Source organism: Euprymna scolopes, chromosome 36, assembly GCF_053919585.1.
Source record: "Euprymna scolopes isolate OS-2025 chromosome 36, ASM5391958v1, whole genome shotgun sequence".
NCBI classification, from domain to species: domain Eukaryota; kingdom Metazoa; phylum Mollusca; class Cephalopoda; order Sepiida; family Sepiolidae; genus Euprymna; species Euprymna scolopes.
In genome coordinates, this window is record NC_136517.1 from 34,959,477 (window position 1) to 34,976,555 (window position 17,079).

Consider the following 17,079-nt stretch of genomic DNA (forward strand, 5'->3'; position numbering starts at 1 on the left):
TTAGTGAAGAGTAATGGATCAGCTGATCAGATCTTTTTTTTTTTTTTTTTTTAGAACTTGCAGGGTTCGGCTCTACCGTACTAGAAACTTGCTCACATCAGAGAGTATCTTATATCTTTACAAAGCCACAATTCACCCATGCATGGAATATTGTTGCCACATCTGGACTAGTGCATCTACCAGTAGTCTCTCCCTCTTACAGTCTCAAATCTAATAGCTCCCACATTATCAGCTAAGCTCCAACCTCTGTCCCATCACTGCAATATTACATACCTGTGCCTGTTTTACAACTATTTTAATGGAATGTGCTCTGATGAACTTATAGCACTTGTGCCCTCTCAATGTAAACTCCCAACTAACCCGAATGGCAGTAAAATCCCACTCTTTCACTGTTGAGGACCTTAGATGCTGAAAGGCCTTTTACTCTAATAGTTTCTTCCATTGAATAATTTAAACTTGCAAGCTTTATGCTGATGCTTATGGATTTCCATAAATCACTTAAACATGATTAGTTTTTATAAAAATAAAACTACTAGATGATTTATGTGGTTTTTGGAGTATTGATGTAATGTACCTAAGGTGAAACAAAAATATCATACTCCATATATATATATATAGGGAGCATTCTGGACAAGAACAAAGTTTTTTTTTGGGGGGGGGGTTCCTCTGACTTGATTTTCAAAGTTTGGATTTGTAAACCCTGTGAAAATATAAATGTATCCGAAAAGAAAAAGGAACTAACCTGAATGACATTTTAAATCAAATTTTCTTGAAAAATTTTCACCCCTCTTCTAGTGTACCCTTCGTTCACAAAGAAACCAGAAGATGTGACTGTGAAATCAGGAAGCACAGCACGGCTTGAGTGTGCAGCCAGGGGTCAACCGCAGCCCCAAATATCTTGGCAAAAGGATGGAGGCAACGACTTTCCTGCTGCCCGCGAGAGGCGGATGCATGTCATGCCTACAGATGACGTGTTTTTCATTGTTGACGTGAAGAGCTCCGACGAAGGAACGTACAGCTGCACGGCCACTAACGAAGCTGGCACTGCTGCAACGAATGCTACTCTTAAAGTCTTAGGTAAGCGGGGTTTTTTAATTACTTTCCATTTATAGCCTAATATGTCAGTCATCAGAGGCTAAAAGTCCAAATGAACTAAAAAAGCAATATTTTTTTCAAAAGTGCTCAATACATATGTAGAGCTTTTTTATAAATAAAATTATGTAAACATCAGAAAAAGCCAACGTGGATTAATCTACGTTTCCTCAGGGATTCATGACTGACTAAAAATGTAGATAAATCCGTGTTTTTTTTTTTTTTTTTAAATGTTTATATACTTTCACTTATAGCAATAAGTATGTAAATATATTAATGTTCTGTAGATGTCTCTGTTTTGCTTAATAGTCATGAATATATGTTCATACATCTAAATTCTATGTATTATTTTATTGGCGGGGGTCCTTTGACATGAGGCTTTATAATTTGTTTTCATTTTTTGCAGACTGTTATCCGCATTTTCATAGTTATTGTTTCACCATGTTTCAACCAATTCATCCTCTGGCCTTCTTCAGATGGTTAACCACGACAGGATAGGATGCTAAGTCTTGTAAATGTATCCCCAGTAATTACTAAAATAAATAATATATAATACCATTCAGCAAAAACCACACCAGAACACAAATTTGGATTTATAAGACCATAAAAACCAACCTTGATTGCCCTTTGGGGCCAGCAGCATAGTGGATAGAGGCGTTCAGTCTCTACAGTTCCAAGTGGGCATTGTCTGGAGATAGCGGTTTCAATCCTAACCATAGCAGGTCAAAAATTAGTTGCCAACAATTGGTGGGACGACAACAGTTATGGAAAATAGTAATTATTGGGAATACAGTTAAGACTGCATTCCTATCCCATTGTGGTTAACCACCTGAAAAAGGCCAGAGTATGAGTTGGCCGAAATGTGATGAAACCACAACTATGAAGATGAGAATAACAGTCAGCAAAAACTGAATACACTAAGCTCTACTTGTATATTGAGCACTGTTGAAATAAATACTGAATATTTATATGTAATATATTATATATAATCTTGTAATATTATGTGTGTGTGTGTACATGAAATAATAAATTATATGAGGTGCCTTCAATAAGTTTCCAGACTTTTTTGTACATGCATTTAAAATTGGTGTAGACTCTTGAACATTCAGTATGTTATTGTTATACATGTTATGAGATGACTGACCAGTTTTTATGATTTCAGGTTCAAATGAACAGCTACAGCAAGAATTGGAATACATCCTAGTACAGCCTGATTGTCACAGCTTGTTAATTTCAAAAATGCAATCTAAATGTGAGGACACTTCAGAAGAACGATATGCAATAAAATTCCGTTTAAAACTTGGGAAAAATGCTACAAACATATGGAATGCTTCAGACTGCTTTTGGACCATCTTGTATGAATCAAGCATTAGTTTTTGAATGGCATAAGAGATTCAAGGAAGGCAAAGAGACGACGAGAGATATGAGAGGAGTAAGGATGTTGGAACACCAGAGTTGGTTGGCCAAATAAAGAATTTCATGCATAAGGACCATTGTGTGTCTATAGAGACAATAAGTGCACAGTTTGATGTCAGTGTGGAAACTGTACACATAATTATTCGTGAGGAAATAAAGATGTGGAAGATTTGTATGAATGCACCAGTTCACAACTCCGTTCTTGTTCACAACTTGCGTCCTTGAGGCATCAAGACAGTTCTGCACCCTCCCTATAGTCCAGACTTGTGACTTTTGGTTAATCCCTAAGCTCAAGGAAAACCTTAGAGGCTGTTGTTATGAGACAATTGAGGAGATGAAAGAGGCTGTGACGAAGGTCATTGACACGCTCACATAAGAGGACTTCCATAGGGCCTTCCAGAGGTTGTTGGAACAATATAAGTGCATTGCAGCTGGAGGAGATTGCTTCAAAGGGACTAAAGTTTCATGTGTGTACTTCCAATAAAAGTGCCTACATAAAAAAAGGTCAGGAAACTTATTGAAGGCACCTCGTATAAAGCAATAACAAGATGAATCAACCTCTCCAAGTTTGGATAGATCCAATCCAACATGTGATGAGGTCAGTTTGAATATTCTATATGAAGAAAAAATTTTTTTTGTTTTATTTCAGAAACCCCATCATTTACACGGGCCATGACCTCTGATAAGCTGGTCCGACTGGGGGACACGACTGTTCTCGAGTGCATGGCATCTGGCAGCCCGAAACCGAAATTAACCTGGCTCAAAGACAACCTCATCTTGAAGCCATCGCGGAGACACTATTTCACAGCAAGTGATCAGCTGTTGGTCATCGTGGACACTGTTGCGTCCGATGGCGGCATCTACACCTGTGAACTGACCAACACCCTGGGTATGGAACGTGGCACCACTAAACTGGTGATAACATCCACTTCCAGTGGTGATCCAGAAACCTTTGGCAGTGTCGGATTAGACAACTCCAGTACTACGACCGGGATTATTATCATCGCTGTTGTGTGTTGCGTTGTTGGGACATCGCTAGTTTGGGTGATCATTATTTACCAAACTAGAAAACGGCCAGAAGAATACAGTGCCACACCCACAGGTATGTTGACTGTTTAAAATTTTTTGAGAGATGTGCATGGTAAGTGAAAAGCTGCTGAAATGTGTTTGAGTATTGAATCACAGTTGAAAACACCTGCCTATTATTAACTGCACTGGAAAGCTGTGATATGGCGAAACAACTGGGCATGTATGAACTAGTATAAATATATATATATACTAGCAGGCCACCTGGTGTTGCCCAGTCATAAAATATGCTTTAATATGATATTTTGATTTATTCAGATTTCGTATTTATCATATAGTCAACATTCTATTTAATATTATATTGTACCCAATATATAGCAGTGATTTCAAAAGTTAAAAAAAAAAAATGATTTGGGTGCTATCAGCTAAAATCGAACCCAAGACATATAGCTGTCCAATGTTATTTGTTACCATCTGAGCCAAGTCCATATGCATACCAAAACTTAAAAAAAAACGTTGAACATTTAAATGTACGTTTGCGCATGCATAGAAGATGCACATTTACTTGACTTACGCCAGCTGAAAACCAAATTGAATTTGTTCAACAGGTTCAAATCCCCTATATATCAAGTTTCAAGCCTGTAGACCAAAAATTAACAGAAGTTTGGTAGAGACCGTTTCTTTCTGTGTGTGTGTGTGTATGCTAACTGTATCTACCTGGTATTGCCTGTAACATAATAAAGTTACAGAATATATCACTTGTGTGTGTGTGTGTGTGCGCGCGCACATGTAACACAAAAAATCTCTTAGAATCAGAACAGAGCCGAGAACAAACAGCAGCCAATCTTGCACCAAAAAGACTTTAATATGAGTGTGAAAGCCAATGCACACACATTGTCAACTGTTCTCATATTTTGAGAGGAATCTTTCCAGTCCACCCAAACCCACACACGCACACATCATTGTTGTATATGTGTGGAGGAGGAGGTGATTCAAAAGCGTTAAATCTGATTAGGAGACAACAATCACATTCCAGATTTTGCACAGACACTCGCATTAAATCTGAACATTTTCTTTTTGCAATCGGCTGTTTAATTAGGTCTTATCCCCCCTCCCTTCCTCATTTGTTCTTAATGTTGGCCTTTGGGCATCTTCACCTGATGTAATTCACTAACAATTGCATGTAAAAACGACACAGATTAAAAGAAAAGAATTGTTTTAGCGATAAATGTATACTATAAATTGCTTAGTGGAAACGGCGTATGTCATAAATTGCTTAGCGGCAATGGCCGTATGTCAATAATTGCTTGTATGTCACAAATTGCCTGATGGCAACAGGCATATGTCATAAATTGCTTGGTGGCAACGGGCATATGTCATAAATTGGAAATGGAGAAAAAAAAATATCTCTGCCAAAAATGATCACCTAAGTATGTTTAAGGGTTCATCATTGGAATCTAAATTATTGATGAAATGTAAAAACGTCAAAAAATTCAGTTCCATTATTTTTAATGGATTTCATTTTTGATCTTCAACTCAACCAAATTTTTTTAATGAAGATTGATAATTTGTATTTTAACGGTGTGGAACAAGTAGCCCAAATAATAAAAAAGAATACATAATCTTAAAAGGGAGGAAGACTATCACCAGCAGTTGCAGTGTAAATAATTAAAAAATTAATAACGAGCTACGCATGGTCATCTGTTGTTTGCCTAGTAAACTAGTCAGATAGCAGCAAGATTATCATTGATTTCGTGTGGATTTAAAAAAACAAAAAAAAAAGGGTTGCTGAACCATTAGGAGCTGGAAAATCATTGTTGCACCTGTGTATCTTATTCTTTTGAATACTGTGTATTTGTCCTTGTCGTTTATTTTTCCCCTTATGTTTTTTTTTGTGTCTGTATGTGTGTTTATATATATGTGTGTGTGCATATATATAAAAAAAAGTGAACGTATCTGGGTACATTTTCCAACGCAATAACTGTCAATTTTCAGTCTACAGACTCAAAATTTGATATGCAGGGTACTGAGATTTGGGAAAGTCTTTGTAATCCGTTTTTGGCCAGAAATTTGGCTGTTAAGGGGTCAACGATTTTAACCTTTGAGAACTCTACCAGACTCCTCTGCCAATTTTTGGGTCTAAACACTTGAAATTTTAGATATAGGTTCCTTGGACATGGATCTAACTTAATAACTTGATTTGAGCCCAAAACAAATGTTATAGGGTCATAATAGGGGTCAAAGTTAAAAAAAAAAAAATTGACCAGTTTTTTTTTTTTTTTTTTTTTTTCTGAACATACACCTCCAAACACCCGGGCAATGCCGGGCTGAAATGCTAGTATATATATATATATATATATATATATATATATATATATAATATAAATTTTCTCTGTATGTTTCGCATTCCCATGCATATCTTTTCACTTTACTCGACCTAACTCTAACCCAACTGCAATGGCAATTGGTGATCACTCACACTTGAGCCTCCTTTGCAATTTCTATCCTCCTCTCTTTATCACTGCCATTATTTTGGTGATTTGTGCCACGAGGAAAGAAGAGCAAAAACAACAACTCTTGACTGTTAAGTGTATTTTGATTGCTATCAATTTTCAACATTCATTTTCTCACATTGACATGGAGTGGGGAAGGGGGTGCTCTCTTCTCTGTTGTATAATTACCTACCGATTGGGTGATGGATGGACAGAGGAGAGGGTTGAATTGTGACAGCACTGATTGATTGTTATACAGGAATGACAAATGTTGGTTTGATTTTTGATCAAAAGAAAATCTCATTAAACACCCTCTTTTTTCCTTTCTCTCTCCCCCTCACCTCGCTCCTTCTCTCTCCCTCCCATTATTCCTTCTCACCCTTCCTCTCGTGCATCCACTCTGTTTCTTAATCGCTATCCCCCTCTTTCTCTCTTTACTCCTCTCTCTTTCTCGTTGCTCTACTCCCTCTGTAACTCCACTCTCTTCCTTGTTATTCTTCATCCCTCTCACATGTAGTTGTAGGGAGTTGCACAGTTTTAAGTTAGTCCATACATGATTGCTTTTATAAGATGCCAAGAAACTAAGATGTTTCTTTTTTATTCCAAAAACAAACATAATGTTTAAGTTCTATACTAGAGCAATCATCATAAACGTTTGTTTTTGTAATTTACATAAACATATTTGTGCCGGCCTATACAAGCACCCATACTCTTTGTATTGTATATAAACCAAATTTCAATTTATAGAGGGTAATACAGTGCAGAGGTGTAAAAAATAAACACAAACTAAAGTAAATAAAGATACAATAGTGAAATAAGCTATGCGGATTCCTCTTTGTTAATACAGTGTGTGTGTGTGTATATATATATATATATATATATATATATATATATATATATTGCCTTCTAAAAATTTTAATTGCCTTTATCTACACACTAGATGTATTCGGCGTTGCCTGGTATCAAACGTAAGGTTATATTCCTTTTTAAAAAAAAAAATGAAGTAAATAAAAAAAAAATGGAAAGAAACTGCAAAATGTGCATGCAAATATTATGGGTTTTTTTTCTAAACAGTTCATTTCTTGTAAATAAAAAAACAAGTACTCTGAGATTGAAACCAAAACCTAAATATATTGAATCAAGTGCAATAACTATTATACCAGCTTACCCCGCTATGTAAAGTGTTTTCAAACCATGTGAAAGAGTTGACAAACAGATAAAAATCTGATGCCATCCCCCCAGTTGACCCCTTAGCAACCTTTTTTTCTGGATGAAAACTTATCAAAACGTTTTCCACGTGTCTGAATACCCAATATACTAAATTACAAGTCTGTAGATCAAAAATTTAAGTAGATAGGTTGAGAAGTGTCCTCACCCACACATGCATCCTCACTTTTACAGATATATAGATAGATATATAGATAGATTAAACAATGTTTCAAGCAATCTAAATTGACCTCTTATTTGTTTTGTGTCGTAACTTTTATTGCTATTAACATTTGTAAGGCTACATAAATGCATTAGCCGACTCTTACATTACAGGTGCAACGCCACGGTACCACCAACTCCTCACCTCCTAGTTACCTGGAACCCCACCCAAATTAATACCATCGTTAAAACATTGCTCAATGTCCTTTTTCATTGTTGACTGTTGAGCCACTTTGCAATTTTAAACGCTCTCCTTCCCCCTCCCTCCATTATCTATAATCAGCTTAACTTCAGATCAGAGCAAGTAAATCTGCCTGTTCCGCACTTAAGCGCACACAATGAAAAATACCATCCCTTCTTTCCACCCTCCCCAGGGTTATCACTGCAACTCATATAATCATGCTTGCTAATTTACTTAAGGTGGCTAACATGCCTAAATACACCCCCCCACACACACACACAATAACCTACAAAATTGGTCAATATTACTGTTTTTGTGTGTTTTGAGTTTCTTGATTGCTGGTCGTTGATTGGATTTACGGAAAATCAAACAGGAGGAAGTTGAAAATGCTATGTTCATACTGGAGGAGTGGGGAGGGCACTAACCCTATGCAGGTTTAACCGGCTTCCTCCAGAGGAGGAAGTTCATGAGAATATGAAATTTGCAAGCGGTTTCCCCAGTCACATGTTACACTTCCCAAATTGGTCGCCCATTTTAGTAATAACTAGGCTCAGTGTTGCTTAACTTTGGTGATCTAATAAGAACCGGTGTGTCAACGTCATACATATTGGGAGTTTAGATGATTGTTTTTCTTTTAGTTTAATAAATTATCTTTTCTTACTTGGTCTTTTATTATTATTATTATTATTATTATTATTATTAAGATCTAAAATATACAGGGTGGAACGATAAAAGTGTCGCCCTAAAGAAAACAACATTACAGTTTTATTTTAAAACTTTTACTGCAAAATTCAATTCACGTAACTTCATTATGTAGTAGAGCTGACATCTATTCAATGTAGCCTCCTTCAGCCCCAATCATCGCACTCTTTCTGAAGCCAAGCCTGGATCTCTTTGGACTTGTGGGCTGGTGCAGAGTCCTGCTACCACACCCCAGGGTCTGTCAGCGGCCACCTGATTACACTAGGGCATCACCACACTCTCCAGCACATCCAGGTACACTTTGGTGTTGACTTTCAAGTAGACTTTGAAGATGTGAGGTGGCATGATGTCATCCTCTCTTGAAACCACACCAGAGATCATAAACTGGTTTTCATCAAACGGAAATGGAATCATGTCATCTTTACTAGGGCAACAATTTTCTCATTCCATCTTGTAATGTTAGGTAAACAAATTACAGGATTACAACAATAACAAAGTTACTGTTTCAATCAAATGATGACCTTCATCGGGTAACTTAAATTTCTGATTTCATTGAGTCGTAGATTGCTCTTTTTATTAAGCATTGTCAGTGACCTTATTAAATTCATTGGGTTTTACTTTTGGAGACATTTAATCTGGAATAATATATATATATATATATACATACACTCTGAAACCGCTTGATTGTATCCACATTTGGATTATTCCATCATCTTTGTTTCTCCTAAGTTTTCATGCATCATTGTATCATTCTTTTTCATCTCCTCAGTAGATCATATCTCTTTCTCTCTCTCTCACTATCACAATATCTATCCGACTATCCAGTCATACCCTGCATTTCTAAACTGCATGTTCTCCTGCTCCTGATTACAGACGAGACCACTCTACCCGATGTGGCCAGCTCCGGGTATAATTCCTCAGATAAGGAAGGCAGCTATAGTCAGACGCGTCTCACAGTGTCTGGATATCAGTATCAGTACCCTGGAGCAAGTAAGTACTCGTCTTCCTCTTACTCCTCCCATTGCCCACACTACTACTCCTGCTCCTCCTCCTCTTCTTTGTGGGGTCAGGTCATCTTTCTAATCATTGGTCATTACTTGGCTTTTCAACATCATAGATCATAGTAAACATTATTTGTTCAGTGACTTCATACCTTCTCTTTTCGACGTATCCATGTGTTACTGTTGTCCAAGGACTGAGGTCAGTTTCGTAGCTTCAATCAAAACTATCTCATGATTATCAAATTAATTTTGCTATTAATTCAATATGGCTTAGAAGAGAGGAAAGATTTATTCAATCACCCGCAACTTGATCGTCCAGTGAGCTGCAAAGTCAAGGGCAGAGGGAATGATACATACTTATGAAATAATGCTTAGTTATTTTAACACTTCTCAGACGACTACAAAACACATTTTGTAGGATCCATGCTACTTTCTAGATTCTAAAATATTATGCAGAAAATCACAATGACCTGCAAATAAAAAAAAAAAAAATATGTGTGTGTGACTTGAGAAAGTTGGCACAAGACAGGTTTTTTTTTTTTTTTTAAACATTTGTTTATAATCACATTTTGGGTGATATAACACCTTCAGGATTAGAATCTTGCATTGTGCTGACTTAAAATTACAAATTTTATTCAAATTTAAATAAGCTTACACAGGGAAAGCGTCTTGTTATATATAACATACTTTGGGGTAATTGCACCAACTAAAAAAAAGCGCTCTTTATATGCGTGGTTGCCAAAGGAGCACTTTTAGCTAGTTGGCGCAATTACCTCAAAGTACGGTATATATTGAAATTAAGTTCTGTTACTTAATTAGAAAGCTATAAACATGTTGTTCCACGTGGTTGCTTCTTGGTTTCTTTTTAAAGATTGCAACATTTTTTTTTTTTTTTTGTGAAGGGGAATGAATTTCAATCTTGGCATTCCACATGTACAATGCAGTTTGTTATATAACTTAATGTTTTAAATTTAGAAGCTTGCCTAAACTTATTTCATTCTGAATAATTTAGTAAGTTTACATTTGGATCCAATCTATAAAGTAATCCTTTATTAAAAAAAAAATCTATCTTTAAAAGTGTATGAATTGAACTGGAAGAGATTAATCGTAATTTGTTTATTATCTAAAGTCATTTCAAAATAAAAACAAAATCAGAAAAAAAAAGAAATGTTAATTGACTTCAGCGAATGTAAAATATATATATTTTTTTTTTATTATTTGTAAATGACACCATTGCTCTTTCACATCTGGTTCAACAAAACACAAATGCAACTAACGCAATAAAAAATAAAAAAATAAAATCCTCCTCCTCTTACCCAGGAATGTCCTCCGTAGACACCCATCATCACACCAGTTCCACACACTCGCCTTTCTTCCAGTACGGGTTCTTTGAAACCTAATCAGAAGTCTTTGTTGTTTTTTCAACATTTCTATGTGTTTGGTTATTCTTCAACAATATTCGTTACCATCAATTTTTTTTTTTTTAAATTTGTATTTCTTTTCATTCCACCCTTTCCTCCTATAAAACCTTCCTTTTCTTTAACCATCGGCATCCTTCACCTCCTACCCTGATATCCTTTCTTCAAAAGATACCCTCTTCACCCATCTCCACACAAAACACCCTGGATTTATTTGTTTCAACCAATGCTGCTACCCCCCCCCCTTGCAACACCTGAGAAACACTCTGTAAAATTTCAAAATAATGAAAAGTCAACAATTCCATGATAAAAAGATTGCCTGTTTTTCTACAACCGCTTCAAGACACCCTTCGAGGTTTTGGGTTATTGAGGGACGATGGTGGCCTGGTTTAGTTCTCTTTAGGTTGTTTTATATTTGGATTCTTGGATTCCAATTCAATTAGAAGCAATTTGTACCCTTCTGACCTTTTTGTACAGTGTCCATGAAAGAAGAAAGGAATAGGATCTTGTAGTACCAATGTCATGAAAATGTGATGGAAGGCTTGTTAATTAGATTGCTGATGTAATCAGTATTGTAAATGCAGACCTTTTGGTTAGAGGTTAACACACTTTCCTTCTTTGTCAGCATCTTCTCCTACTTCTCTCTCTCCCTTTCTCCCCCTTCTCTCTCTCCCTTTCTCCCCCTTCTCTCTCTCCCTTTCTCCCCCTTCTCTCTCTCCCTTTCTCCCCCTTCTCTCTCTCCCTTTCTCTCTCTCCCTTCTCTCTCTCTCCTTTCTCCCCCTTCTCTCTCTCCTTTCTCCCCCTTCTCTCTCTCCCTTTCTCCCCTTCTCTCTCTCCCTTTCTCCCCTTCTCTCTCTCCCTTTCTCCCCTTCTCTCTCTCCCTTTCTCCCCTTCTCTCTCTCCCTTTCTCCCCCTTCTCTCTCTCCCTTTCTCCCCTTCTCTCTCTCCCTTTCTCCCCTTCTCTCTCTCCCTTTCTCCCCTTCTCTCTCTCCCTTTCTCCCCTTCTATCTCTCCCTTTCTCCCCTTCTATCTCTCCCTTTCTCCCCTTCTATCTCTCCCTTTCTCCCCTTCTATCTCTCCCTTTCTCCCCTTCTATCTCTCCCTTTCTCCCCTTCTATCTCTCCCTTTCTCCCCTTCTATCTCTCCCTTTCTCCTCTCTCTCTCTCCCTTTCTCCCCTTCTCTCTCTCCCTTTCTCCCCTTCTCTCTCTCCCTTTCTCCCCTTCTCTCTCTCCCTTTCTCCCCTTCTCTCTCTCCCTTTCTCCCCTTCTCTCTCTCCCTTTCTCCCCCTTCTCTCTCTCCCTTTCTCCCCCTTCTCTCTCTCCCTTTCTCCCCTTCTCTCTCTCCCTTTCTCCCCTTCTCTCTCTCCCTTTCTCCCCTTCTCTCTCTCCCTTTCTCCCCTTCTCTCTCTCCCTTTCTCCCCTTCTCTCTCTCCCTTTCTCCCCTTCTCTCTCTCCCTTTCTCCCCTTCTCTCTCTCCCTTTCTCCCCTTCTATCTCTCCCTTTCTCCCCTTCTATCTCTCCCTTTCTCCCCTTCTATCTCTCCCTTTCTCCCCTTCTATCTCTCCCTTTCTCCCCTTCTATCTCTCCCTTTCTCCCCTTCTATCTCTCCCTTTCTCCCCTTCTATCTCTCCCTTTCTCCCCTTCTATCTCTCCCTTTCTCCCCTTCTATCTCTCCCCTTCTCTCTCTCCCTTTCTCCCCTTCTCTCTCTCCCTTTCTCCCCTTCTCTCTCTCCCTTTCTCCCCTTCTCTCTCTCCCTTTCTCCCCTTCTCTCTCTCCCTTTCTCCCCCTTCTCTCTCTCCCTTTCTCCCCCTTCTATCTCTCCCTTTCTCCCCTTCTATCTCTCCCTTTCTCCCCTTCTATCTCTCCCTTTCTCCCCTTCTATCTCTCCCTTTCTCCCCTTCTATCTCTCCCTTTCTCCCCTTCTCTCTCTCCCTTTCTCCCCTTCTCTCTCTCCCTTTCTCCCCTTCTCTCTCTCCCTTTCTCCCCTTCTCTCTCTCCCTTTCTCCCCTTCTCTCTCTCCCTTTCTCCCCTTCTCTCTCTCCCTTTCTCCCCTTCTCTCTCTCCCTTTCCTCCCTTCTCTCTCTCCCTTTCCTCCCTTCTCTCTCTCCCTTTCCTCCCTTCTCTCTCTCCCTTTCCTCCCTTCTCTCTCTCCCTTTCCTCCCTTCTCTCTCTCCCTTTCTCCCCCTTCTCTCTCTCCCTTTCTCCCCCTTCTCTCTCTCCCTTTCTCCCCCTTCTCTCTCTCCCTTTCTCCCCCTTCTCTCTCTCCCTTTCTCCCCCTTCTCTCTCTCCCTTTCTCCCCCTTCTCTCTCTCCCTTTCTCCCCCTTCTCTCTCTCCCTTTCTCCCCCTTCTCTCTCTCCCTTTCTCCCCCTTCTCCCTCTCCCTTTCTCCCCCTTCTCCCTCTCCCTTTCTCCCCCTTCTCCCTCTCCCTTTCTCCCCCTTCTCTCTCCCCCCCTTCTCCCTCTCCCTTTCTCCCCCTTCTCTCTCCCCCTTCTCTCTCTCCCTTCTCTCTCTCCCTTTCTCCCCCTTCTCTCTCCCTTTCTCCCCCTTCTCTCTCCCCCTTCTCCCCCTTCTCTCCCTTCCCCTGCTCTCCCTCCTCCTGCTCTCTCTCTCTCCCTTTCTCCCCCTGCTCTCTCTCTCTCCCTTTCTCCCCTGCTCTCCTCCTTCCTTTGTTCTTTCTTTCCTCCTCTCCCTCTCTATCTCCCCTTTTCTCCACTTTTCTGACATGTAACTAATGTAGAAGAGTTAGTCTCAATTCCCAAATGCTTGCAAGTTTTTGATTTTACTTAATGTTACATTTCCACATGCAGAACCTGTGGAAATGAACATATTTCAATTGGAAGATTTGAAAATCACACGAAAGTCCATCAGAACAAAGAAGCATTACCTTTTACAAGGTGATCTGCATAGTTGTCAGATTTTTATTAGAAATAAAACATGAGTTAATGACGATGATCGAGCACAAATTACAACTGTCAATAAATGTATGGTTAGAAGAATAGATGGTTAACGACACCAACTGACAAACCTGGATATGCCAAGTTCCAATTGAATTCGTTCCATTATACCACTTTCACTTTCACCAGTTTCTTCCTTTGCCATTTACCTTTTACCAAATATCTCCTGTCGCATTGGCACAATTTGCAAAGAACTCTTCTAGAATCAGACAAGTGTTAGAAGAATCTTAACCACAATACACAAAGAATGAAGTCTTTTAACGGATTTTGAATTTCCAAAGAAAACGATTTGCTCCAAACTACAAAGAGAAACAAATCTTAAATTAAGCGCATGAACAATGTGGGGTTGATTACGTTCTCTTTCTCTGTTCTCGCATCTGTGAATTTGACACTGATATGGCCAAACATTTCGCTGATAATTATCAGCAGTTTCTGTGGATTCCTTTTCTTTTTTCTTCCACCCCTCTCCCTCCCTTTCATTTGGTACAACTGAAGCTTTGCTGACACAACTTTCATCTTTTAATGCAATTGAAACTTTAATAAGAGTTTCAATTGACACTCCCCATGGCCTTGATCTTTTTCCTTGGGGCTTTTTTTCTCTTTTAATGTCTTCTAAACTAATTTTGTATTGCAGGTATTTTACAATTGTTGTATTGTGTACAAGCTCTCTACCATAGTGATCGGTTCTTTTAAGTATTTGGCTTCCTCCTTCCCTCTTATACTTCCTACTCCCAGCTATTATTCCTCGTACTCTACCTCTCCCATTTTCCAACTTGTACTTTCAGGATGAGTCTCTCTCCATCCCTCTTTTCCTTCCTCTCTTATTTCCCTCCCTCTCTTCCTCCTCTCTCTCTTATCTCTCTCCCTCTTCTCTCTCTTATCTCTTTCCCTCCTCTCTCTCTCTCTTATCCCTTTCCCTCTCTCTCGCTTATCACTCTCTCTCATCTCTCTTATGTATCTTTCTCTATCTGATCACTCTCTCATCTCCCCTTCTCCATTTACTTACATTCCAACTTTTTCCCCACTCATCTTCGTTTTTCTTCAACAAAAGACATTTGCAATGTTTATTGGCTTCTCTGAATTCTTCAACATTTTTGAAGTTTTGCAACTTCAAGGAAATGCCTTCATCTTCCAGTCTCTCCCCCCCCCCCACCGGCTTTTCCTTTCCCATTGACATTCAAAACAAAAGAAAACTTTGGCCAGCATCTTTTCAAAATAGTCATTTTCTTCATCTTCTCTTACTCTTGTTGTAACTTGATCGTTTCCTACATAAAAAAAGAGAAAGAAAGGGGAAACGATTGTAAGTGTCCTGCTGGCATGATGACGGGGGGGGGATGTCAGTTGATGAAGACCAAACCTGTTTTCTGGTAGTCAGTTCTGCTTGGCCAAGCATTGATGTTGTGTGTGTTTTTGTCATGCATGAAATCTATCAACCAACTGGAGGGGAGGGGGAGTCAGACTCACTCTCTCTCTCTCTCTCTCTCTCTCTCTCTCTCTCTCTCTCTCTCTCTCTCTCTCTCTCATTGTAATAGTTGGTAATATTTCCCTTTACAACCACCCCTTTCCATCCCTTCTTACAGATTTTTCTTTCCTTTTGTTTTATTTTGACTCCACCCCTTAATCTCTGTGGGGACTCAACACTTCCATCATTGTCTCTTCACCACCACCACCATCCACTTTCAATTCCAAGATCCTCTCTAATTTCTTCTCTTAATTAGTAACCCTCCATTCCCTGCTCTCTTTCCCAACAAACCAATTCAATCCTTCTCTGATCTGAAATTAACTAAACAGTATTGATTTGAACAGAGGGAACCCTTTAACCCCCCCCCCCCTCCTTTTTTTTTTTTTTTTTTTTTTTTTTTTTTTTTTTTTTTAGTGGTAGCCCCTCCACTTTTTTCTCTTTTTTAAATAGAACCCTTTTTTTCTTTTTTCTCCCACTTCTTTGTCATCTCCTCTCCTTCCTTACCACTTTGGTCAGAATGCCCCTTCCCTCTCTCTCTCCCTCTCTCTCTCTCTTTACTTATCTTGGAACTGAACCATTATCTGTTCAGAGAACCAGAACCGACCAAATCCAGAACTCCTTCTGTACACCCATCCCATCATCTTCACTCTGTCCAAAGCACCACAGACTACAAAGGGAAGAAGGGGGTAGAGACAAGCAACCTAATAAACATATCACACCCTAATCAGGGACTTTTACCTTCTCCCTCCCTCTTATTTCTTGAGTCTTCCAGGGCAGGAAAGAATACTGTTATACAAATAATCTCTCTCTCTTCTCTCTCACCACTTTCTCTTTCTCCCTTCTTTTTCTATCTTTCGGCCTCTATCTCTTCCATTTTCACTCTCTCTCTCTCTCTCTCTCTCTCTCTCTATATATATATATATATATATATTATATATATAGGTATACTTAGCATAAGGTTAGGTTAAAGAAATATATATTCTCACATACACACACACATGTGTGTGTATGTGAGAATATATATTTCTTAAAATATGCTAACTCTTAAATCTTTAGAAACAGGAAAGAGTACTGTCTGTTATACAGATAAACTCTTTTTCTTATATATATATATATATATATATGTACACTCTGGAGACTGTTAGCAGCTTTAACTATCCTACACATGTGTACACAGCTGTTGTTATATACACTCCTGCTTGCCCTGACAAAATGAGGTAATTCCACCAAGCATCTGCACACGCACGGAGGAAGGAGAAATGAATTGGTGGGAAAACTTACTCTCCTTCACACAAAACCCCAAACTAGAGAGAGCGGAATTGTTATTTTAGGATTCGGTATCCTCGTCTGGTTGTGCCTGCAAATTTATTTTTAGAGTTACTAAACTAAACATTGTTTTTGTTTTTTTTTCTTTTTTCTATGCTACTGTTCATAGTATTTTTCCCTCTCTCAACTTTCTTCACCCTTGCTCCATCAAAAATCTTCTAGAGTTCCTTACTGCTTTTTTTTCTCCATCATTCAGTTTGATTTTATCTTTATGTCCAAATCTCTATCCCTCTCTCTATCTAGCAAGATAGAGAGGGAGATAGCTCTAACTGTAAACATATCACTTTTTATAATATAAACATTGACTTATATATATATATATATATATATATACTAGCAAGCCACCCTGATATAATATTTTGATGAATGCAGATTTTGTATTTATTATATTGGATCCAGTATATAGTAATGATTTAAAGTTTAAAAAAAAAAAATGATTAGTGCACCACCACTGAGAATCGAAACCAAAACGTTTAGCTTACAATTTACTTTTTCCTTTCATAGCGAAGACATGTTTGCTGCAAGGCTAAAAATTAAAACCTGAACCAATATCTTTTACGTTCTGCATGCATATTTGCA

At 38.6% G+C, this 17,079-nt stretch overlaps 1 protein-coding gene across 2 annotated transcripts in view; it reads left to right on the forward strand.

Moving 5' to 3' along the window:
- The window catches only part of LOC145260405 (uncharacterized), a 258,651-nt gene that overhangs the window by 232,591 nt on the left and 8,981 nt on the right, over positions 1-17,079 (forward strand). Inside the window, exons 16-18 of one of the 2 annotated variants that reach the window (XM_080118382.1) lie at positions 796-1,077; positions 3,158-3,610; positions 9,211-9,327. In XM_080118382.1, coding sequence (XP_079974508.1) covers positions 796-1,077; positions 3,158-3,610; positions 9,211-9,327 — 852 coding nt within the window. The remainder of the gene's footprint in view (positions 1-795; positions 1,078-3,157; positions 3,611-9,210; positions 9,328-17,079) is intronic. The other variant, XM_080118383.1, reaches the window with a different exon arrangement.